At 49.3% G+C, this 25557-nt stretch overlaps 1 protein-coding gene across 1 annotated transcript in view; it reads left to right on the plus strand.

The window, feature by feature from the left end:
* Positions 1–25557, plus strand: part of LOC144756224 (complement C4-like) — a 1111910-nt gene that overhangs the window by 668985 nt on the left and 417368 nt on the right. Inside the window, exon 27 of the mRNA XM_078645841.1 lies at positions 23813–23917. Within this exon, the coding sequence (XP_078501967.1) occupies positions 23813–23917 (105 nt within the window). The remainder of the gene's footprint in view (positions 1–23812; positions 23918–25557) is intronic.

A 25557-nucleotide genomic window follows, 5' to 3' on the forward strand; every position in this document is an offset into this window, starting at 1 on the left:
GCGTGGGTTGCCTTTGCCAAGGCTTGTTGACTCCAATCCGGCGGTCGACCCCTCCATCTGCGAGAACCTTCATGGAACAGCTCCTCTCCAGCATCTGGTCGTCCTCGACACCTCCTGGTCCGCGTGGCTGAAGAGACAAGCTTCACAACAGCACCTGATTGCTCCTCGACGTCGTCTGGTTCCTTCCTGGTTCCACCCGGTCACTGGCTAGTGACCCAGACTCTGTCCCCTCTGCTTTCAGGTCCTCTTCATCCTCGATCTGCCCTTGGATCCACCCGGACGTCTTCCTCCTGGTCGCCTGCAGCATCTTTCCTCCAGGTCTCCATAGGCTTCAACGGCGAAACCAGACACATCTTCACACCTATGCACCCGCTTCCTGTGGGTGAGGTAACGCGAGTACTTCAGTGCTCCCAAGGGTATCGACTATCCAAGTGTCTAGGTTTTTAGTTGTTTCCTCCTAGCTAAACCGGAAGTGTCCTAAATCCTTCTAAATCTAACTTCTAAGTTCCCATTGACTTTGCATTGACTCATACGTGTGTGTAAAGACACTGCACGCGCCGCCTGTGGGCCTCCCACTCCTAACCTAAAGTTCAGATAGTGTAGCCCCAGCAATTCTCTAGGCCCTAGGCCTTTATTTTTCTTGTGAAGTGGTACTTATACCACTTTCTTAATATATATGGTTTGCTTTGCCCCTAGGGCCTAACTGTAATTTGTGCAACTTAACGTATTCTGATTAAGTAACTTGTTATGTGCTTTTGCCTCTGATCTCATAAAGAGTTCATAGGAGTGTGTTAGTAAATAAATACATGTATATTTTATATATATATCCGGTGTCCTTTCATTTGGTATTCAAGGGGTTACATATGGTAAAACAGCTGGCTTTACACGCCCTCAAGAGTCTTTTAGCCTAAGACTGTTCTGTCCACGCTACCACTAGGATAGCTGGTCTATAAGGTTGACTTACAACCATCACCATAAGGGTTGTTTGGACGGGTGCAAGGTGTTCACTAGAATAGTGAACATCATATACCAGGCCAACTTCTCACATTGGTGTGCAGCGGTTGGGATTAGAGCTTGCTGTTGTTTTACCACTTGTAATCTTGAGATATCAATTGAAAGATCACATAGGTACCTGTAGGTACATATAAAAACAAGTCTTAGTATACTTAAGTTCTACTGAACTTAGCTGTTGTAGAGCCTGGGCCTAGCACACCCTGACTACAACTCCTAGAAAGGTTCTGTAGGTAAACAAACAGTGTAGGTAGGTGCAACACCACACCTCACTAGAAACCATGTCTCAGACAGTGATCCCCAGTGGTTCTCTGCCTGCAGAGGTAGATCCCTTGAGGACTGCTTCGAGATATGAAGCCTTAGCCTTCCAATAATTGAGACAATTGTGTACTTCTAGAAGGCTAAAACAGGGTTCAAACCCTACCCTCAAATTCCTGGTTGAGCTCTTAGAAGAGTATGATGCTCAACAGCCACCTACGACAGGTGATACAGGTAGTGCAGATGAAGTCCTTCCCTCCTCAGATGATAATGCTGATACTCCAGGTACCAGATGAGGAAGAAGAGGGGGTGGAAGAGGATGATTCTGATCTTGAGGTAAACAGCCAGGTCCCAGTCAGAAGACTTAGCCAGGCTAACCTAAGCATACATGGGAGTCAGTATGGGCAGCCCCTATGCAGACCCCCAAGTGGGCTTAACCAGAGGCAGAGAAGAGGAAGATCCCACTCCAGGGAATCTCTCCAATCTCATGCTTCAAATAGCTCTCATGGCCTTGCTCAGAGATGGATGACTTCCCCTCAGAGAAGGGAACATGAGGCAAAAATGAAAGCGGCTGCTCTAAGGATTGAAAGGCAAGAACTTGAAGTTGCCTTGGCCAAAGAGAAGCTTGCTCGTGCTAGAGAGCATAGAGAGAGTGGGTTAGAACCCACTGGTGGCAGCAATATCCCTAAGGATAAAGATAGGTCCTATGAGAATAGACACCTAAGCAAGATTGTGCCCCCCTACAAAGAATGGGATGACATCCACAAATGGATAACTGCTTTGGAGAGGGCCTGCAAAGTACAGCAGGTACCCCCGAGTCAGTGGGCAGCAATCTTATGGCTCTCCTTTTCAGAAAAAGGCAGAGACAAGCTCCTCACAGTTAGTGATGGGGATGCTAACAACTACCCTGTCCTGAAGACTGCTCTGATTGATTAGTTTGGCCTAACCACCGAACAATATAGGTTGTTGTTCAGAGATACCCAGAAGACACAGACTCAGGACTGGACTGATTTTTTTGATTGTGCCACTAAGGCTCTGGAAGGCTGGTTATTGGGAAGTCAAGTTAAGGACTATACAGGATTGTATAATTTGATCATGAGAGAGCAAATACTTAACAATTTTCAAAACCAGTTATTGCATCAATACCTGATTGACTCTGATCTGACCTCTCCCCAAGAATTGGGAAAGAAGGCAGACAAATGGGTTAGAGCCAGGATTAGGCAGACCAGAAGGGTAATGGGCAGAAACAAAAAGACCAGAAGTCTTCACCAGGCCCCCAAAAGGCACAGGGGGAGGTTGGCTCCAAAAAAGAACAAACAGAAACAAGAAGGTCCAAAGAAGCCCTGGTGTGGATACTGTAAATCAGTCTCTCACTGGTTTAGTGAGTGCACCAAGAAGGGCACAGCACCAACCATCATTGCCCCTAAGGCAACTGTTCCCCCAGTCCAGCTATTAGTGGTGGTTCCCAGCAAAAGGGTGTAGTAGGGTTAACCCTGGGAACTGAGGTGGATTCTGGCCTAGTCAGAGTACCAACTCAGGCTGTTCTTGTCTGTGATGGGGACATAGCAATGTCCTCTACTGTAAGCCCCAGTAATCTGAGCAAGTACAGGCAGACACCTTTTATTAATAATAAGATGGCTCAGGCCTACAGGGACACATGTGCCAGTGTCACCATGGTGACATCTAACTTTGTGGACCCTGAACAGGTCATACTAGGTGAGACCTACCTAGTGACCAACGCTAGCAATGCCACTACCTCCCATAGTATGGCAGTTGTTAACTTCTTCTGGGGAGGGGTAACTGGCCTCAAAAGAGTTGTTGTGAGTTCAGACCTTCCAGTAGAGTGTCTGTTAGGTAATGATCTTGAAACCTCAGTTTGGTCTGAGGTGGAGTATAGGACCCATGCAGAAATGCTGGGAATATCAGCACATGTCCTTGCTGTGACCAGGTCACATGCCAAAAAGTGCTTACCAGAACAAGTGCTGGATCTTGGAACAATAGACCAGACACTACCCAAGAGAAAGAGCAAGAGGGTTAAGGCAGTGCCTTCCCCCCTGCCTCAGGTTGAGGATCAGCCCACCCAGGAGGATGATTCTGAGATCCAAGAGGGAACTGTCCTAGAAGAGCTTGAGCCTGATCAGGTTGAGTTTCTTGGGACAGGGGGACCCTCCAGGGCAGATCTGAGGCAGGCACAATTAGATTGTTCCTCTCTTGAACCCCTCAGACAGCAGGCTGCTGCTGAGGCTGCTGGGAATGCTCAAGGTACCCATAACGTGTATTGGGATGATGGGCTCCTTTATTCAGAGGCTAGAGACCCCAAGCCTGGTGCTTCCAGGAGGTTGGTTATACCTCTGCAATTTAGGGGCTTCCTTCTTACCTTGGCCCATGATATTCCCTTTGCAGGACACCTGGGCCAGAACAAGACTTGGGACAGGCTTGTCCCTCACTTTCACTGGCCCGATATGTCAGAAGATACCAAGGAGTTTTGTCGCTCCTGTGTTACCTGCCAAGCCAGTGGCAAATCAGGTGGCACAACAAAGGCCCCCCTCATATCACTATCTGTGGTGGGGGTACCCTTTGAGAGAGTGGGGATAGACATTGTAGGACCAATGGACCCCCAAACAGCATCTGGGCACAGATTTATACTGGTGGTAGTGGATCATGCCACCAGGTATCCAGAAGCTATTCCCCTGAGGACCACAACAGCTCCTGTTGTGGCAAGGGCCCTACTTGGAGTTTTCTCCAGAGTGGGGTTTCCAAAGGAGGTTGTCTCTGACAGAGGTGCAAACTTCATGTCAGGATATTTGACTGCAATGTGGAAGGAGTGTGGTGTCAACTATAAGTTCACCACCCCCTATCACCCACAGTGCAATGGGCTTGTGGAGAGATTCAACAAGACCCTCAAAGGGATGATAAAAGGGTTACCTGAAAAGCTGAGGCAAAGAGGGGGCATCCTTTTACATTACAATGGGGGTGGGGTCGCACACTACTCACACACCAGCGGGATCGCCCCTAAGGACTGTGGTAAGTGTAGTTCGTGTTCCGCGATGCATCTTCTTTCGATTCTCTGCTATCTTCTCTATCTTCGCCATCCCTGGACACGTGTTTCGGGGTATTTACCCCTCATCAGCAGGGATTAGGCCGTGTTCTGGGGTTGCCGGTGGCTGCCAAATATTGCCAGGTTTAGTAGCACTCAGGCGTCCAGGTGCGGGGTCCCAGGCTCGTCAGCCAACTGCTCGAGGGAGCTTTAACATTACAATGGGGGTGGGGTCGCACACTACTCACACACCAGCGGGTTCGCCCCTAAGGACTGTGGTAAGTGTAGTTCGTGTTCCGCGATGCATCTTCTTTCGATTCTCTGCTATCTTCGCTATCTTCGCCATCACTGAACACGTGTTTCGGGGTATTTACCCCTCATCAGCAGGGATTAGGCCGTGTTCTGGGGTTGCCGGTAGCTGCCAAATATTGCCAGGTTTAGTACCACTCAGGCGTGCAGGTGCGGGGTCCCAGGCTCGTCAGCCAACTGCTCGAAGGAGCTTTAACATTACAATGGGGGTGGGGTCGCACACTACTCACACACCAGCGGGATCGCCCCTAAGGACTGTGGTAAGTGTAGTTCGTGTTCCGCGATGCATCTTCTTTAGATTCTCTGCTATCTTCGCTATCTTCGCTATCTTCGCCATCCCTGGACACGTGTTTCGGGGTATTCACCCCTCATCAGCAGGGGTTAGGCCGTGTTCTGGGGTTGCCGGTGGCTGCCAAATATTGCCAGGTTTAGTACCACTCAGGCGTGCAGGTACGGGGTCCCAGGCTCGTCAGCCAACTGCTCGAGGGAGCTTTAACATTACAATGGGGGTGGGGTCACACACTACTTACACACCAGCGGGATTGCCCTTAAGGACTGTGTTAAGTGTAGTTCGTGTTCCGCGATGCATCTTCTTTTGATTCTCTGCTATCTTCGCTATCTCCGCCATCCCTGGACACGTGTTTCGGGGTATTTACCCCTCATCAGCAGGGATTAGGCTGTGTTCTGGGGTTGCCGGTGGCTGCCAAATATTGCCAGGTTTAGTACCATTCAGGCGTGCAGGTGCGGGGTCCCAGGCTCGTCAGCCAACTGCTCGAGGGAGCTTTAACATTACAATGGGGGTGGGGTCGCACACTACTCACACACCAGCGGGAGCGCCCCTAAAGACTGTGGTAAGTGTAGTTTGTGTTCCGCGATGCATCTTCTTTCGATTCTCTGCTATCTTCTCTATCTTCGCCATCCCTGGACACGTGTTTCGGGGTATTTACCCCTCATCAGCAGGGATTAGGCCGTGTTCTGGGGTTGCCGCTGGCTGCCAAATATTGCCAGGTGTAGTACCACTCAGGCGTGCATGTGCGGGGTCTCACGCTCGTCAGCCAACTGCTCGAGGGAGCTTTAACATTACAATGGGGGTGGGGTTGCACACTACTCACACACCAGCGGGATCGCCCCTAAGGACTGTGGTAAGTGTAGTTTGTGTTCCGCGATGCATCTTCTTTCGATTCTCTGCTATCTTCGCTATCTTCGCCATCCCTGGACACGTGTTTCGGGGTATTTACCCCTCATCAGCAGGGATTAGGCCGTGTTCTGGGGTTGCCGGTGGCTGCCAAATATTGCCAGGTTTAGTACCACTCAGGCGTGCAGGTGTGGGGTCCCAGGCTCGTCATCCAACTGCTCGAGGGAGCTTTAACATTACATTGGGGGTGGGGTCGCACACTACTCACACACCAGTGGGATTGCCCCTAAGGACTGTGGTAAGTGTAGTTTGTGTTCCGCGATGCATCTTCTTTCGATTCTCTGCTATCTTCGCTATCTTTGCCATCCCTGGACACGTGTTTCGGGGTATTTACCCCTCATCAGCAGGGATTAGGCCGTGTTCTGGGGTTGCCGCTGGCTGTCAAATATTGCCAGGTGTAGTACCACTCAGGCGTGCATGTGCGGGGTCTCACGCTCGTCAGCCAACTGCTCGAGGGAGCTTTAACATTACAATGGGGGTGGGGTCGCACACTACTCACACACCAGTGGGATTGCCCCTAAGGACTGTGGTAAGTGTAGTTTGTGTTCCGCGATGCATCTCCTTTCGATTCTCTGCTATCTTCGCTATCTTTGCCATCCCTGGACACGTGTTTCGGGGTATTTACCCCTCATCAGCAGGGATTAGGCCGTGTTCTGGGGTTGCCGCTGGCTGCCAAATATTGCCAGGTGTAGTACCACTCAGGCGTGCATGTGCGGGGTCTCACGCTCGTCAGCCAACTGCTCGAGGGAGCTTTAACATTACAATGGGGGTGGGGTCGCACACTACTCACACACCAGCGGGATCGCCCCTAAGGACTGTGGTAAGTGTAGTTTGTGTTCCGCGATGCATCTTCTTTCGATTCTCTGCTATCTTCGCCATCCCTGGACACGTGTTTCGGGGTATTTACCCCTCATCAGCAGGGATTAGGCCGTGTTCTGGGGTTGCCGGTGGCTGCCAAATATTGCCAGGTTTAGTACCACTCAGGCGTGCAGGTACGGGGTCCCAGGCTCGTCAGCCAACCGCTCGAGGGAGCTTTAACATTACAATGGGGGTGGGGTCGCACACTACTCACACACAAGCGGGATCGCCCCTAAGGACTGTGGTAAGTGTAGATAGCAGAGAATCGAAAGAAGATGCATCGCGGAACACGAACTACACTTACCACAGTCCTTAGGGGCGATCCCGCTGGTGTGTGAGTAGTGTGCGACCCCAGCCCCAATTGTAATGTTAAAGCTCCCTCGAGCAGTTGGCTGACGAGCCTGGGACCCCGCACCTGCGTGCCTGAGTGGTACTAAACCTGGCAATATTTGGCAGCCACCGGCAACCCCAGAACACGGCCTAATCCCTGCTGATGAGGGTTAAATACCCCGAAACACGTGTCCAGGGATGGCGAAGATAGCAGAGAATCGAAAGAAGATGCATCGCGGAACACGAACTACACTTACCACAGTCCTTAGGGGCGATCCCGCTGGTGTGTGAGTAGTGTGCGACCCCACCCCCACTTGGGACATCCTTTTACCCTGCCTTCTGTTTGCTTACAGAGAGGTCCCACAAAAGGGGGTTGGCTACAGCCCTTTTGAACTTTTGTTTGGGCATCCTGTAAGGGGACCCCTATGTCTTGTGAAGGAAGGATGGGAGTTACCTCTCAAAAAGCCTAAGCAGGACATAGTGGACTATGTACTTGGTCTCCGCTCCAGGATGGCTGAGTATATGGAGAAGGCTTACAAAAACCTTGAGGCCAGCCAAGAACTTCAGAAAACTTGGCATGACCAAAAGGTTGTGCTGACTGTGTACCAGCCAGGACAGAAAGTGTGGATGTTGGAGCCAGTGGCCCCAGCAGCACTCCAGGACAAATGGTCTGGACCCCATACAATAGTTGAACAGAAGGGAGATGTCACCTATTTGGTGGACCTTGGGACTCCCAGAAGCCCTCACAGGGTGCTTCATGTCAACAGACTAAACGCATTTGTCGACAGGGCAGACATGGGCTTGCTCGTAGCTACAGATGAGGGGCAGGAGGAAGACAGTGACCCTCTCCCAGACCTGCTTACTCAGAACCCTGATGATGGGTCAATAGATGGTGTAGTCTTTGCAGACAGCCTCTTTGAACATCAGCAACAGGACTACAGACAAGTTCTTCAGTCCTTCAGACATCTGTTTTCCCTGACCCTAAGTCAGACAAACTGGTGCACCCATGAGGTGGACACTGGTGACAGTCTGCCTGTCAAGGGTAAAATCTACAGGCAACCTGACCATGTCAGGGACTGCATTAGGACAGAGGTCCAAAAGATGTTGGAGCCGGGAGTTATTGAGCCCTCAGAGAGCCATTGGGCCAGTCCAGTAGTCCTGGTGCCAAAACCTCACACCCAAGATGGTAAGAGAGAGATGAGGTTTTGTGTTGACTACAGAGGTCTCAATGCTGTCACTAGGACAGATGCCCACCCCATCCCCAGGGCAGATGAGCTCATTGATAGATTGGCTTCTGCCAAATTCTTGAGTATATTTGACCTGACAGCAGGCTACTGGCAAATCAGATTAGCTGAGGATACAAAAGCCAAGACAGCATTTTCGACCCCAGGAGGACATTATCAATTTGTGGTAATGCCCTTTGGTTTGAAGAATGCACCTGCTGGTGAATCAAGTTCTCACAGGACTGGATGACTATTGTGGAGCTTATCTAGATGATATTGCTATCTTTAGCTCCACCTGGGAGGATCACCTGGTCCACCTGAAGAATGTTTTAGAGGCCCTGCAAAAGGCAGGCCTCACTATCAAGGCCACTAAGTGCCAGATAGGACAGAGCAAGGTTGTGTACATGGGCCACCTGGTAGGTGGGGGTCAGGGTCAACCACTGGAGAGCAAGATCCAGACCAAAAGAGACTGGACTCCTCCAATCACCCAGACACAGGTCAGAGCTTTCTTGGGCCTGTCTGTGTACTACAGGAAGTTTGTGAAATACTATGGGTCCATTGTGACACCACTGAATGATTTAACTTCCAAAAAGATGCCACAGAAAGTTCAGTGGACAGTTAGTTGTCAAAAGGCATTTGATGACCTGAAGCAGGCCATGTGTACTGCACCTATTCTGAAAAGTCCAGATTACTCCAAAGAGTTCATAGTCCAAACAGATGCTTCTGAGTTGGGTGTGGGAGCTGTACTTTCACAACTGAATAGAGATGGTCAAGACCAGCCCATTGCTTTCATAAGCAGAAACTGACCCCTAGAGAGAAACGTTGGTCAGCTATAGAGAGGGAGGCCTTTGCTGTGGTTTGGGCCCTGAAGAAGCTGAGGCCATTTTTGTTTGGCACTCACTTCAAGATTCAGACAGACCACAAGCCCCTCCTATGGTTCAGGGGATGGACTTAACAGTGGAACTTAGACCTGGGACTGACCATGCCAATGCAGATGGACTCTCCCGATATTTCCACTTAGAACATGAAGACTCAACTGGTCACGGTTAGTTTAATGTCCCTAAGTTTGGGGGAGGTTGTGTAGGAGAGTAGGGTCTGCTTCCTATGGTCACCTCCACTTTTTGCTTTTGCTTTACTGGTTATAAATATATAATATAAATATAAATATAAAATTGGGTACATTCTGAGCTGCCTGCCAAGCCTCTGTAGTCTGAGAAGTGTGCAGTCACGCCGTCTTTCTCTGATCAGTTTGAGCTGTGACGTGTTAGTTACACTATACTAAAGTGCGCTGAGTCGGGGTAGGGTGCCTGTGCGGGTTGACTAGTGCTGCTTGCAATTTGCCTAGTTATAGCGCCATGGCCATCGCCGCACGCTAGACAAAACAACAATATCTCCAGCACCGGGCTGCCCTGCCCAGCTTAACAGTATGATCAAGTTACAAGGGCACTATGTCAATGCCCTTACATTTCTGGTACTTTGCAACAGTTTTAAGATCCTCTTAGAGTTTCTCGTTGCTCATATGGGTTTTATTTCTGATATTTATGTTTCCATCATCATTATTGCTTGATATTGCTCGAGAGAATGTGTCACAGAGAGTTGTTAAAATGTCACTCATAATTAGCCTGAAATTATGAAAATGTCACACATGGCAAGCTGAAACCTTGGCAGCTTTGCCTGGTGCTTGGCAGCTGAGGCACTATAAGGCGTGACATTGCATTACAGTGCGGTGATGCAGACCACCACACTGAAATGCGTTAGTCTAATGCCTGATGCGTGATTCTTGACAGGCGTTCATTCTTCTAGCCTGGATGACAGGGGGAGAGAGTGATCAGGCCTGAGAGTAATGGTAGTAAATGGGAGGGGGCGAACGGAATATAGAAGGCCTTCCACGAGGCATTCTTATGCTTTTAAATGAAAAAAGGTTCTATATGTGTTGTGTGCAAAATTATTTCCAACCTACCAAAGGGCAAGAGGAGGTATTTCTTCCATATCTCTTACACTTGGCCTGGTCGGGTCTAAAATTTGCTTCTATAATAAAGGTACACCTTGCTACCATTACGGCATACAGAAAATCACCTACTCAGCCATCTTTCTTTCAGATTCAGGTGGTTAAGGATTTTCTGCAGGGGACAAATAAGGTTTTTCCCCCAGTCGTCCTCCTTCGCCTCCCTGGGAGCTCAATCTGGTTCTTTCCCAGCTCATGGGTCTCCCTTTGAGTCAATTCACAAAGCGACCCTTCAACATCTTACATGGAAAGCCTCCTCCTTGGTGGCAATCATTTCCGCTCGTTGGCTGAGCAAGATTCAGGCACTCTCCTCTAATGAACTGTACACTGTATTTCACCACAACAGGTAGTTCTGAGAACCCACCCCTCCTTCCTTCCAAAGGTGGTGTTGCATTTTTATGTTAACCAATCCATCTCACTGCCTACTTTCTTTCCCAATCCCTCTACGCTAGAGGAGCGGTCACCCCATTCTTTAGCCCTAAAAAGAGTCTTAAAATTCTACCTAGACAAGTCTAATGCTATTAGGAAGTCTGATCAATTGTTTGTAAACTTTGGTTTCATCAGAACAGGTTTCCCACCCTCCAAGCGTTCCATCTCCAGATGGATAGTGTCATGTATCAAGCTGGCTTTCCAATTGTCAAATAAGCACCTCTTTTCAACTCCCAAGACTCATTTCATTAGGGGGAAGGCAGCTACGGTGGATTTTCTGCACAATGTACCGATTGCTGAGATCTGCAAGGCAGCCACTTGGAAATCAGTACAAACATTCACAAGACACTATTGTCTCGACTCGAATACTAGAGCAGACACTCAAGTAGGCCAGGCCTCCTTGAGAAATTTATTTCAATGCTGAAATCAGCCCCCATAGTTTTTCTGGTCATTTGCCCACAGGAGTAGAGTATGGGCTTGCTATTCGATTCAGTGCTTACGACTACTGATGAGGATCCCCTGGAAGAGAAGGATAAGTTACTTACCTGTAATCCTAGTTCTATTCTTGGGGTAGCTTGGAGTATCCTCATCAAAGTCATAAGCAACCCACCCACCACCCCGGGCAAAAGATCTGTTATTGCTTCACCTCTTTGTGCCCTGAACTCCGGGTTTCCGCAAAGAACAACTGACCTAACTATCACTCCTGAAGCATGATGGGAAGCTGAGGGCAATGACTGCCTTAAAGGCACAGTGCCAGTTTATGCTTGCAATTGCTTTCATTTTCTATGCTGTTGAGTTTTCAATGCAGCCCATAGGCTAACGATGCCTGCTGTTTTGCAGGACTACTTTCTTCTGTCCATTAAAGAGAGCTCAAGTGTCTTCTTGGCCTCCTAGTTTCAGTTTTCTCCAATCTATTGTTGCAAAAGCAGATTTCCAGAGCATTCGTTAGCCTTGTTTTTTCTTGGAGACTGCATTGGTTTGTGAAAATATGATATATGTATCAATATAGAGCTGTATATATATATATATTTATATATATATATATATATATGTATATATATATATATATATATATATATATATATATGTTTTTATATATAATTTTTTATATGTTTCTGGGTCCCCGTGCCTGGGTGGGAATATTCAGTGCTTATGACTTTGATGAGTATACCCCAGAAACAGAACTAGGATTACAAGCAAGTAACTTATCCTTGTTTTGCCAGGTTGAATTGGCAATTGAAAACTGTATCCATGAGGAGGAGGAGCCAAGATGGCCACCGGAGCGGACGTGTAGGCTCCCGGCTCCGCGAGTTCTCGAGCCCCGCTCTGAAATCCTGATTATCATCCTGAGGTCGCGCTGCAGCGGGGTGTTGGTGATTGCGCGCTGTCCTCATTCGTGTTCTCCTGGGGTTTCTACCTGCCTGGTAACCGGAGTTATTCGGGAAGTTGTTTGGTGGCCTCCACAGCCCTGAAGCCGGGACCTACGCAGCTGAATGCCGCCGGGTGCTAATTGCTCAACACCGGCCAGCCGGGCCTGTTCGGAGCTGGCCCTTTAGGACGCATTGACTGCCGACGGGGAGCAGGAACAGAATTTCTCTGCTGGGGCGCAGCTCCTCGCACCACGCGACTGGGGTGCATTTGCGAGATGGGGACTCACTGGGAATACTTCTTCTTTGTGTAAAGCTGGAGGTGAGCAGTATCGACCCCATTTTCGAACTTGCCCGGTTTTTGCGGACCACCCCCGAATTTGCCCCAGCCTTGAATTGATGAGGGGATGGCTGTTACCGAGGATCACTCCTTAGAGGTCTGCCTTGTTGGCATCGGTACCTTGGACTGCTGCCTGCCGGTGCCGTCCTCGCCCCCATCTTATTGTCATTCTCCCTCCACGGTGGAACCGTTTGATGGCTCCCTGCACGAGATAGGCTGCAGTACCCTGCCTATCGCTGCGATGTGTGATGGGGTGTGCGGGTCATCTCGTAACGCGGCGATGTGGGGTCCCCAACCTGAACTATCCTGTGGCACCATTCTCGCTGCTCTTGGGGACCTACGATCTGCGTGGAGGGATGGTTACCGAGAGCTGGGTGAGAAGCTTGATGACGTTGCGTTCACTCTGAAGCGAATATGGCTGGACTGCTCCCGGTGGGGTGACGATTTGCCTTCTCCAGTTCCTGAGGTGGCTACTATGCTTCCCCGCGAGGGCGGAGGGGAGCGGATTATCCCTGATAGTGCTGTTGCCTGCGGACGGCTGTCTGCCAGCTCCTGTGGCGCTGCTGTGTATCCCTCCCACCTGGGGGCTGAGACTTCGTTCACGGTATCGTCGCTATTGCCCCGAACAATGCTTTTGCAGCTGTTAGCCCCTTTGACTGCATCCTCCTTCCAAGCCCCACGATCCTTCCTGTGGACTGAGTGTCATCGGGCGAACCAGGGGATGATGTTTGTCGGTGAAGATGGACTTATTGGTAACGGGCGGCGTCCATTTTGTGTTCACAGACCTCTCCTCTGCCTTGCGTGGACATTTTGTTTCTTTGTGTTGGGTGGGACGGGCTTCCCTCAGGGGCCATGTTTAGGGGGGCTCGCACGAACGGGCCAGGGCTAGGTGCTCCCTTTCATAGTTGATGGCTGCTTGGCTGGCGGAGGATCGGATTGATATGTCCCAATGTAACATTCAGCTGCGCTGTGTTTGACTCTCCCCATTCATTACCGTAACTGTTGCTTATTATTGTTGCCATTTACTCTTGGGGTGGAGAATGAACTTGTGGCTTGGGAGACCGGGAGCTCATATGTATGACCCTCCTCCGATTTATATGGTTTCTTCTTCTTTTCTTTCTTCCTTTTCTGTGTCTATATTTCGGGTATTCTTTATTGGGCGACAGACACACTGCTAGGGGGGGGTAGGCCATAGCCTCTGCATGTGTGTAGGGTGGGGGGTGAGGAGGGGGGGCTTTTATTTTGTCCGTTTTCAGTTCCTATGGGCCTTATTTTTTCTCTTCCCTTTTTTTTTTTTTACTTCCTTTTCTCTTCTTCTTTTCATCGGGTCAGTAGGGTGGCTTGGTGTGGGGTGGGTACGGACTGGCGCGAAATATTTTGGTGGTAGTTTATCCTTCCATTGCTATTTATGTGCCGATACTTTGCTTATGATTCTCTGTTCGTTAGATATCCTTTGGTAGGCGTTGCCCACTCTTACTCTCGCTGGACTGTATGGTTACTGATCCTTCTTTGTTTCTATCCTTTTACGTATATTGTTAACATTTTAAAATGAACCTTAATTCTCCTGTTTCTCGGCAGTCTGATGTTTTCCAGTGTAATTCTGAATGCTTGCTACTTTGTATTGATGTACTGCTGAGTCACCGTATAACTTATGAAAGTGCTTAGACGGACGTCGAGGCCGGCCGGGTGGTTGTAGGCCCATAAATGTTTGATGATCCTGCACAATAAAGGTTTTAAAAAAAAAAAAAAAAAGAAAACTGTATCCATGCTGCAGTGGCAGATCTGAGTCATGTTTGGAATGGCTACTTAAGTAAATGTAAATGTATGTGTCTTGTAAAGCGCACTGCTGCCCTGAGTCGTCGTGGCGCTGTAGACCGCTGGGGAACCCGTCCTGGCTATCCCTGTGAGATGGTCCCTACTGGGTATCTCCAAGGTGAAACCAGGCATCCCCGCCGAATGTGGGGGGCCGTTGTAGAGATGAGGCAAGCTAATGCCCAGAGTTGCCGAGTGTGATCCCTGGTTAGAGTAGGCACCGAGGCGAGAATTATCGAGTCGGCTGACCCTGGTCCACGACCCTGCCGCATCGGGAATTGAACCCTGGTCCCGCGCCGTTCTCTGCTTCCGGGTAGGTGGCACAATAAGTGCTTCAGACCCATTAGTAGCATTTAATTTACTGGTCCTGGGTATGTGGTATGCCACTATACTAGGGACTTAAAAGTTAATTAAATATGCCAATCAGGTGTAAGCCAATTGTACCATGTTTTAGAGAGTGATCACAAGCACTTTAGCACTGGTTTGCAGTGGTAAAGTGCATAGAGTCCTAAGGGTAACAAAAACAAATTCAGCAAAATAAGAGAGTGAGGCTAAATGTTTGGCTTCCTGACTTTTAGTTGGTAAGATTGCTAGAAATCTGGGTATAGCAGAAACCAAATACTCGATCTCTCATTTATAAGACTGCAGCAAAGAGTAGCACAAAGATTTCTCCAGGTGACAACAAACTCACCTAAAACTTTGTCTGTCAGTCTTTCAAGTAAATGAATGCAAACATGAGCAAGATGGACCACAGATATAAGGCTGCATTCAGATATGGCAACAGCAGGTCAGGATATTGACGCTGTTGAGATACGTTGAAGACTCACCTGCATGCTTCTTAAATTGTGCAGCTGACGAGCTTCAAATGGATGGTATGCACTTTACACTTGGGATCCAAATGAGCCACAAACAAGGACATCAACTTAGGAAGGAGGACGAAACATCTTGTGTAAGCTCCTCCCCAGGGATTGTCCACCATGAGGCAAGACGTAGGAAAACAGCTACCTTGCTGTGAACCTGGAGCTGCGTAAAGTAGAGTCTGTGCAAAGCAGAGCACGACTATTTCTAGGTGAGAACAGCAAGCAACGAGGGTGATTGAAGACACTAGAGTCTGTGCCTCTATTCCCAATCCATGCAAAGAACATGCAAACAATGAGAGTAATCAGATCTTATACAGTTGCCCATTTCCCCCACAATCCAATGCTTCAGCAATCCATAATCATTCTACCTCAGAAGGCATGGGTACTCACAAACTTTCTCTTTGGGCCAAATTTACAGTGTGTTTTGTGGCCGAGGGCCGCAATGGTGGGGGAGGGGTCAGTGGGGAAGGGGGCGGGTCTAGAGCAAAAAAAACACTATGACCAGGAGGTTGAACACATGCCCCTGCAGCAGACGCCTTCGTCTACTGAGCCACCAGACCTGGCATACACATATCTCTCTCTCTCTCTCTCGCTCTCTCTCTCGCTCTCTCTCTCTCCCTCTCTCTCTCTCTCCCTCCCTCTCTGTCTCCCTCCCTCTCTCTCTCTCTGTCTCCCTCCCTCTCTCTATCTCTCTCTCCCTCTCTCTCTGTCTCCCTCTGTCTCACTCACTCTGTCTCCCTCCCTCTCTCTCACTCTGTCTCCCTCCTCTGTCTGTCTCCATCTATCTGTCTCCCTCCGTCTGTCTCTGTCTATCTGTCTGGCTCCCTCTGTCTGTCTCCCTCTGTCTCCCTCTGTCTGTTTCCCTCTCCCTACCTCTCTCCCCCCTGACTCCCTCCCTCTGTCTGTCTCCCTTCATCTGTCTCCCTCCCTCTCTCTCTCCCTCTGTCTCTCTCTGTCTGTATCCCTCTGTCTGTTTCCATCTCCCTCTCTCTCTGTCTCCTCTCTCTCTGTCTCCCTCTCTTTCTGTCTCCCTCTGTCTGTCTCCCTGTGTCTGTCTCCCTCTGTCTTTCTCCCTGTCTGTCTCTCTCTCCCTCCCTCCCTCTTTCTCCTCTTACTCCCTCCCCCTCTGTCTGTCTCCCTCTGTCTGTATCCCTCTGTCTGTCTCCCTCCCTCTCTCTCTCCCTCTCTGTCTCCCTCTGTCTGTCTCTGTCTCCCTCTCTCTCTTTCTCCCTCTATCCCTCTGTCTCCCTCTGCCTGTCAAAGTCTCTCTCCCTCCCTCTGTCTGTCTCCCTCTCCCTCCCTATCTCCCCCTCTGTCTGTCTCCCTCTCTCTTCCTGACTCCCTCCCTCTGCCTCCCTCCGTCTCCCTCTCTCTGTCTCCCTCTCTCTCCATCTCCCTCTTTCTTTGTGTCCTCTGTCTGTCTCTGTCTCCCACCCTCTGTCTCCCTCCCTCTATCTGTCTCCCTCTGTCTGTCTCTCTCTGTCTGTCTCCCTCTCCCCTGTCTGCCTCCCTCTGTCTGCCTCCCTCTGTCTGCCTCACTCTGTCTGTCTCCCTCTGTCTGTCTCCCTCCCTCTCTGTCCCTCTCTGTCTCTCTCTGTCTATCTCTCTCTGTCTGTCTCCCTCTGTCTGTCTCCTTCTGTCTGTCTCCCTCTGTCTGTCTCCCTGTCGGTCTCCCTCTCTGTCTCCCTCTCACTCTGTCTCCCTCTCTCTGCCTCTCTCTCTGTCTCCCTCTCTCTCTCCCATCTGCCTCCCTCTGTCTCCCTCTGCCTGTATCTGTCTCCCTCCCTCGGTCTCCCTCCCTCTATCTCGCTCTGTCTGTCTCCCTCTCCCTCCCTCTCTCTGACTCCCTCCCTCTGCCTCCCTCTGTCTGTCTCCCTCCCTCTGTCTTCCTCTCTCTCTGTCTCCCTCTTGTCTGTCTCTGTCTCCATCCCTATGTCTCCCTCCGTCTGTCTCCCTCCGACTGTCTCCCTCTGTCTGTCTCCCTCTGTCTGTCTCCCTCCCTCTCTCTCCCTCCCTCTATCTGTGTCCCTCTGTCTGTCTCCCTCTATCTGTGTCCCTCTATCTGTCTCCCCAGACTCCCTCTGTCTCCCTTGCCCCCTCTGTCTCCCTCCTTCTGCCTCTGTCACCCTCTCTCTCTGTCTCTCTCTGTTTCCCTCTCCCTCTGTCTCTCTCCCTCTGTCTCCCTCTCCCTCCCTATCTCTCCCTCTGTCTGTCTTCCTCTCTCTTCCTGACTCCCGCCCTCTGTCTTCTTTCCTCTGTCTCCCTCTCTCTCCGTCTCCCTCTCTCTCTGTCTCCCACTCTGTCTCCCTCTGTCTGTCTCTGTCTCCCTCCCTCTGTCTCCCTCCCTCTGTCTCCCTCCCTCTGTCTCCCTCCCTCTGTCTCCCTTCCTCTGTCTCCCTTCCTCTGTCTCCCTTCCTCTGTCTGTCTCCCTCTGTCTGTCTCCCTCTGTCTGTCTCCCTCTGTCTGTCTCCCTCTGTCTGTCTCCCTCTCCCCTGACTCCCTCCCTCTGTCCGCCCCACTCTGTCTGTCTCCCTCTGTCTGTCTCCCTCCCTCTCTGTCTCTCTCTGTCTGTCTCTCTCTGTCTGTCTCCCTCCCTCTCTGTCTCTCTCTGTCTGTCTCTCTCTGTCTGTCTCTCTCTGTCTGTCTCCCTCTGTCTGTCTCCCTCTGTCTGTCTCCCTCTGTCTGTCTCCCTCTGTCTGTCTCCCTCTGTCTGTCTCCCTCTGTCTGTCTCCCTCTGTCTGTCTCCCTCTGTCTGTCTCCCTCTGTCTGTCTCCCTCTGTCTGTCTCCCTCTGTCTGTCTCCCTCTGTCTGTCTCCCTCTGTCTGTCTCCCTCTGTCTCCCTCTCCCTCCCTCTCTCTGACTCCCTCCCTCTGTCTCCCTCCCTCTGTCTCCCTCCCTCTGTCTTCCTCTTGTCTGTCTCTGTCTCCATCCCTCTGTCTCCCTCCCTCTGTCTCCCTCTCTCTGTCTCCCTCCGTCTGTCTGTCTCCCTCTGTCTCCCTCCTTCTCTCTCCCTCCCTCTATATCCCTCTATCTGGGTCGCTCTGTCTGTCTCCCTCTGTCTGTCTCCCCTGACTCCCTCTGTCTCCCTTGCCCCCTCTGTCTCCCTCCTTGTGTCTCCCTCTCTCTCTGTCTCCCTCTCCCTGTCTCCCTCTGTTTCCCTCTCCCTCTCCCTCTGTCTCCCTCCCTCTGTCTGCCTCCCTCTGTCTGTCTCCCTCTCCCTCCCTCTCTCTGACTCCCTCCCTCTGCCTCCCTCTGTCTCCCTCTCTCTCTGTCTCTCTCTGTCTCCCTCCCTCGGTCTCCCTCCCTCGGTCTCCTTCTGTCTGTCTCCCTCTGTCTGTCTCCCTCTCTCTCCCCTGACTCCCTCCCTCTGTCTCCATATGCCCCCCTCTGTCTCCCTCCCTCTGTCTCCCTCTCTCTGTCTTCCTCTGTTTCCCTCTCTCTCAGTCTCCCTCCCTCTCTCACCCTTCCTCTCCCTCCCTCTCCCTCCCTCTCTCTCACCTTGTCTCCCTCCGTCTCCCTCTCTGTCTCCTTCTCTCTGTCTCTCATCCTCTCTATCTCTGTCTCTCATCCTCTCTATCTCTGTCTCTGCCTCTATCTGTCCCTGTCTGTCTCTGTCCCTGTCTGTCCCTGTCTGTCCCTGTCCCTGTCTCCCTCCCTCTGTCTCCCTCTCCGTCTCTCTGTCCCTGTCTCTTTCTCTATCTCTGTCTGTCTCTGCCTCTATCTGTCCCTGCCTCTATCTCTGTCTCTAGCTCTGTCTCTCTCTCTGTCTCTATTGCTCTCTACCTCTGTCTGGCTCTACCTCTACCTCTATCTGTCTCTACCTCTATCGATCTCTGCCACGGTCAGTCTGGCCCTGTCTCTGCCTCTATCCAGGTCTGTCTGCCCCTGCCTCTATCTGTCTCTGTCTCTATCTGTCTGTCCCTGTCTCTGCCTCTATCTAGCTCTGTTTGCCTCTGCCTCTATCTGTCTCTGCCCCTAGCTGTCTCTGTCTCTATCTGTCTCTGCCTCTATCTGCCTCTGCCTCTGCCTCTGTCTGTCTCTGTCAGTCTGTCCCTGTCTGTCTCTCTCTATCTGTCTGTTTCTGTCTCTGTCTGTATCTGTGTCTCGGGCAGTGCACACGTACTGTGTCTACATGTCCCCTTCACCAGCCCAGAGACAACCCCCCCACTACCCCCTCTCCCTGTGTAATGTAAAAGCCAGCTCGTTTTCTCTCGGAATTTGCTGCTTTGGGGTTTGTGTCCCACCACTGGGCCTGGGGTCACATCTGTCACTGGCTTTAATTCTGATTCCGCGGGCCGCAAAGGAAGGCTTGCCGGGCCGCTGGCGGCCAGCGGGCCGTACTATGAGTACCCGTGGCATAAGGGAATCCATGAGTTATCGGACATAACCTCTAGGACTCATCATCATCATCATCAGTGGCCATTAGTTCAGGGGCTGTCTTTGAGGAGCTAAACACTGCCCTTGTGCGCAGTGTACACCCTTTTGAAGTTATTCACACCATGTCTTCGTAGACATTACATATTGTATGGATAAATCATGATCCTGCTTTGAAACATTCAAGTTACACAGTAACCCAGCGTTGCCTTCCACATCAACTCTTATTCATTTATTAAATTTATAAAGTTTTATGCTGCGCGAACAATATCCCGAAGTATATCAGAGCGCTTTACAAAAGGATGGAAGGAAGGACATAAATGCAATATCGACATCAAGTAAGAATACAAAACAGGAATAATCGCATAATTCCAAGACAAATGATTTAAGGAGAGTAATACAATAAACAGGTATATAGCGGGCAATGAAGGAGGGCACACAATGAGGTAAAGAAGAGCAGCATCAAATGATTGTACAATGGTTATAGGATCAATGACTTCGAGCAGGTGAACCTAGCCCAGTTAAGGTAAGAATTTGTGCATTAGGAATAGTTTGGCTTCCAGTTTGAAAGCAGTCGTTGAGGAGATTCTGCGTACTTCCGGTGGAAGATAGTTCCATATCTTAGGGGCAGCGCCAGAGAAGGCTCGGTGACAAGATTTCTTTTTGCTACAGATGAGTGGTTTCAGGAGGAAAGTGCTAACGCTTCTTGAGGCTCTACCACCACAGGATAATTCAAGCTTTTGCGCTAGGTACCTGGGAGTTTTGAAGTGCAGGGCTTTGTGCGTCAGAACAGCAATCTTTAACTGGATTTGAGATTCATAGGGCAACCATTTAAGAGATTTTAGGACTGGGGATATGTGCTCATTTCGTTTGGTACCTGTGATCAGTTTAGCCGTAGCGTTCAGTGATGCCCTTAGTGGAGCCAGGGGGTATTTGGGAAGGCCACAGAGTGTAGCGCTGCTGCAGTCTAGCCTAGGCAAGACAAGTGCTTGGAACACCTGCTTGAAATCCTTTTGTGGAAAGAATGGTTTGATATTTCTAAGTGTCCTCATCAAGTGATTAGCTCCCTTACACACATTGCTGATATGATTTGTCATATTCAGGTGCTTGCCAGGGTGATTCCGAGAGATTTGGCTGAGTCTCTGATGAGAGGAGTGCAGTTGAAAGCGGTGAGGTGATTCAGCCAAAGGTCTAGCTTGGGGATGTGGTTCGGAGGAGAGATGAGAAGGAATTCAGTTTTGGAGATGTTGAGCAGGAGATGGTTCTCAGTTAACGAATTTTGAGTAGACGTTAGGATAGTGTTGAGTGAGATGATGTTATCCAGGGATGAGATTTTCAAATAAACTCTGCTTTGCCTCGTGTTTTGGGTTCACCCTTAACCAAGTTAGACGAAAAGCACATTCTTTAGGGAGTAACCAGAACATGTTTTTGTCTGAAATTCCATGCCTTGCAGTCAATACATAATGATTTGGAAGGGGCGTGCCAAATTCTCATGATTTAATTTTGCGCAGTTACGTCACATTTGTGAAAATGTACCAGTAATGATGTGAAATGCAAAACTGGCGTTTGGCGCTGAATTTTAGCACTAAATGTATCCTCATCTCCACTTTCAATGCGAGAATGCACTTCGTGCGAAAAAAATGTAATATAACAAAAGCACCATGAACAATAACGCATTGACATTTATATTGTCTTTGTGGTCATTTTTAACATGAATGTCTGATTTGCAGTAAACAATTATAGAGAACGGCGCATAATTACGCAAGGTGGCGTCATAGTTTCATTTTGAAAAGCTTGCATAACAAGAGTAATGCGAAATTACAGAAGTGATACTAATTACACTGGTGTACACTGGTGTTACACAAAATTGACCTAGCCCTAGTAATGATTAACCATGGGTTACTCATTACGTATTGACAGGAGTGTAACTTACATGTACAAATAGTCGAAAGTCGAGGACTTTGCACTGCAACATGGCCACTTCAAATATGATGTAGGCTATCATCTTTGAGAATGTACTCCGCATCAGCCACTTGGTTTATTAAGGACAGTAGAAATTTTACTTAAATCCCTATCGTGGTTGGCTTTAGAGGCTCACATTCAAGTCAAACTCACATGCTTTTCTAATAAAGCTCCTACCTTTCTGCAAGCCTCAGATCTCCAGAGACTGCATGAGACCCGTACGTAGCAAGCTCCCGTCTGTCTTAATAGCTCCATTTTCTAAAAATCTTAACCGCCGATCGAGTTTGTTCGCTTGCTCTGTAAGGCTCCTGAATTCGTAACTCCTTCCCTCAGACGTTCTTCAGCACTTTCTGGTTTTAGACTAGGGTTGAAAATATTTTTGTTCGAACATTCTGTGCATTAATTCTGTGCATTGGGTTAGGATTCCTGGTTCCTGCTGCTTGGTATTCTTTCTTTTAGTTTTTTATTGATGTATATTGCATAATGTATTTTATTTCATTTAATCAATTTTGAGTCGACAATTTTATATTTTGTTATGTTATGTTATGTTACGTAGCTTTTATATAGCGTACGGCTACTCGATAAGAGTGTCCCGACGCTTTCCACCAGCGGCTCGTACTGAAGTAACACAACACAGTTAAAAACAGAAAACATCAAAGAAAAATAAAGAAAAACAGTAGGCAATAGAACAGACTAGGAGTTAAAAAGCCAAGTCTTCAGGCCCTTCCTAAACTGGAGCAGATTGACAGTGCTGCGGAGTGAAAGTGGAAGCAGGTTCCAAAGCTGGGGAGCTCTGCAGCTAAAGGATCGCCCTCCAGCGCGGGCCTTCCTCACCCGCAGGACCACAGCTTTAAAGAGGGATTCCGAACGGAGGGAACGGACTGGACGATAGAAGTTCAGTCTCCGCTGCAGATATCCCGCCCCTGATCCATGCAAAGCTTTATGCATCAGGGTCAGGGATTTGAACTGGATCCGCTTCCTAATGGGGAGCCAATGAAGCGTCTGAAGCAACCCGGAAGCTCGGGCTCGTCTACCTAGACCGAAAATCGCCCGGGCAGCTGAGTTCTGCACCACCTGAAGGCGCTGAACCAGGTAATCGGGGAGGCCCAGAAAGAGGGCGTTGGCATAGTCTAGCCTCGAGCCGACAAGAGCCTGCACAGTAATCCTCCTGTGCTCCTCAGACAGCAGAGGCAAAAATTTGCGGAGCATCTTCAGGATTCCGTAGCAGGTGCCGGCCAGGCCAAGAATATGAGTTCGTAGCGACAGCTGGTTGTCAAGCTTGACGCCCAAATTTTTGGCCACCAAGGAGGACTGAGCAGGAGGATTCATGTCGGACGGCCACCAATGCTGCCACTCTGGATCGGCAACGCAACCAAAGAATAAAATCTCAGACTTGCCCGAGTTGGCTCTCAGACTGTTCCGCTGGAACCAGTCGAAGACCAGCGCAAGGCAGTCCCGGATTCTCTCTCCATCAAACTCTTGGTCTTTCCCGCATGTGAAGAGGAGTTGTTGTAATGATCTGGTTGCTATGCATATTGTTCAGTGCACTGTTAGCCTTTGAGAGGTGCTTAAAAAAGAGCAGTCAGTGTTAACCTTGTCGTGGGCCGTTCTACTGTACTCCACTCTATGTGTGTGACATAACATCTGAAACTCTACGCATCACAGCTTTTGGAATACTCTTGAGCCCTTCCATTTGTACCAAAGCCCTGGATGAGGGACTTTTCAATTCATCCCCTGTGCCAGTACACAGCTACATTGGCCACTGTATCTGAACAGGACTCTTGTCTGGCCCCTGTGTGTTGCTCTTTTTTGATTTCCTCTGCTCCTGTTTATGATGAGAAGTACAAAAATAATGTACGGTGTCTCCAAAGATTGCATCCTCCCATATTGGAATCCAAAGATATTGCATCAACAATCCGGCCCTAAGAATCTGGGCCTATAGTTAGAAAGTGCTTTACAGATGGGAAACGATTTCCGCTTTCTAGATTGTGTTTCACTTATAGAAAAGAGAACACTCGCCACCAACCTTGGAGCAGGCTTCATCAGGGGCTGCTCCTTATCCGGACCCCATAAGTAGCGAGACGGATGGGCTCCAAAGTTATAAGAGCTCTTGGCTGTGGGTTTACTCCCTGTTTTTTTAAAGAAACACTATCTAGAGATCGCCTCCCGTTTATCGTAGCAAGCAGTCTACTACATTCTGCGATGAGGATTATGCCAGCTTCAAAATTACACTATTTTAAATTAATTACTCTGCCAAAATTGATGGTGCATTTTGCATTTTGTTTCAACCTCTAAAGGATAACAGAAAGGGTATACCTAAAGCCCCACCCTCCCAGAACTGTTCATCAGGGCCTCAGTACACTCTACTCTCCCCTGGGCTGCCACTGTTATGAGCTTTGTTCCTCCAGATCCAATGTTGAGTGGCTTGTTGACTTGTTTCAGGGCGGCGTGGGAGGCTTGGAAGGCGAGGTGGCCCTCACTGCGTTTGTGACCATCGCTCTGCACCACACGATGGACGTCCACACGGGACCAGACAAGAGCAAAGTGGTAGGTAACATTGCAGTCCCCTTGAGCCTGGCAAACCAGCTGCCTCTGCTCAACCTATGCTTGGCTCTCACTGTTTTGCCTGTGCTTGTTTCTCTGTCTAGCTCTAAGGTGTGCCATCTTTCACAGTCTGTATTTTACTTCACTCTCTAGCGTCCTAGTAATGTGAAGGCGCTTCCATTGTCTAACAGCGAGGACCTGCCTGAGAGGTGGGTTCAAGAGTAGCCAAGATGGCTGCTGAGGTGGTCACTGATAGGCTGATGCGGTTTAAGCACAGTAGAGCGCCTGTTGATTGGCTGTGCGGAATGCTAGCTTGAGCATGAGATGATTGGTTGATTGCCGCTGCCGCCTGGCAAGTACATCCTCTGCATGAGTGCCATGCATTGTGTAGAGTGCACAGGACTAGACATGCCCACATGACATGACCGCGCCCAGGTCTAACAGCCAGGTTGTTACCAGATCACTGCAGTCTGGTGTTACACAATTAGCTATACGAGGGTTCTCCTGACTTTGAGGGTCTCTGCTCATTTGCTTGTCTCTTTTTAACCTCTCAGAAATGAAAACATTGTGTCATCTCACACCAAAGAGCAGGGCCTGAACCTCAAAGAATCTCGAAACTCCAAACAGGGAAAGACAACAACCTTCTCCAGCAGGTGCAGAGGGCAGTGGAGATGCAGGGCAAGACAGGTGTTCAGATTTTGAATCCACACTAGAGGAGACAGTACCAGAGTGAGTGATTTCCAAGATAAACATTAGTGACACAAAACACAAAAATGTCAGGCCGTGCGGCTAAATGACCTGTGAAATTAAACGCAGTTGTCATCCCCTATCAGGGTTCAAACCATCCTCAACTCACTGGTCTCTCCACGTTCAGACGCTAACATTGCTCTGGAACTTCAGGGGTGTCATTTAGAAGAGAATGAAAGCAGACCTGAGAGGTTAGTCTCTGTACTGGTTGAAATAGGCCCTTTAATTGCACGTAAACGTGCTGTACATAGGGTTCGATATATTGAAAAAAGTATCAATATACACGGAAATCTCAGGATAACAGCAGCCCTCCAGCACTTATCATATGTGTTCCCAAATAATAACAAAATACAGAGTTGTGGTGGATCAGGGAAGAGAAAGCCAGGGGATGAAGATGTGAAGCAGTTTTGCTACCAGTACCAGGGAGGATGCCTGGGGAAACCTCTGACCAGGAGACAGCCAGAAGTGTCACTAGATGTAGGAGAATTGCATATATCCAATCAGACTGTGCTTTGGTGCTTATATTTTTGTGCACGCCTTCATAACAAGAAACTCCAACTTCTCTACTAACCTCTTATGTATGCCTGGATATTTAAAGCGAGCAGTGGCACCAAGTGTATAAAGCTTTTGCCGCAGAAATGGACGGACACTGAGCTGACATTTCTCCAACCCCGCTCGCCCTTCAAACAAATTATTTGACATGTGGCCGCCACTTTCCAAGCCCTACAGTCTTGGAGAGTTACCAGCCTGCTGTAGAGTTTGCCATATTCCCTAAAGGCGAGACCACCTTTGCTCCATCTTCCTAGATTGTCCATTGGTCCCTTTCACACCGCTGAGCTCCTTATGTAGCTGTAGCCCCCCGAAAGAACTACCCAATCCACTCCTCGGGTGTTTCA

The sequence above is a fragment of the Lissotriton helveticus genome, chromosome 5_1, assembly GCF_964261635.1.
Source record: "Lissotriton helveticus chromosome 5_1, aLisHel1.1, whole genome shotgun sequence".
Classification (NCBI taxonomy): domain Eukaryota; kingdom Metazoa; phylum Chordata; class Amphibia; order Caudata; family Salamandridae; genus Lissotriton; species Lissotriton helveticus.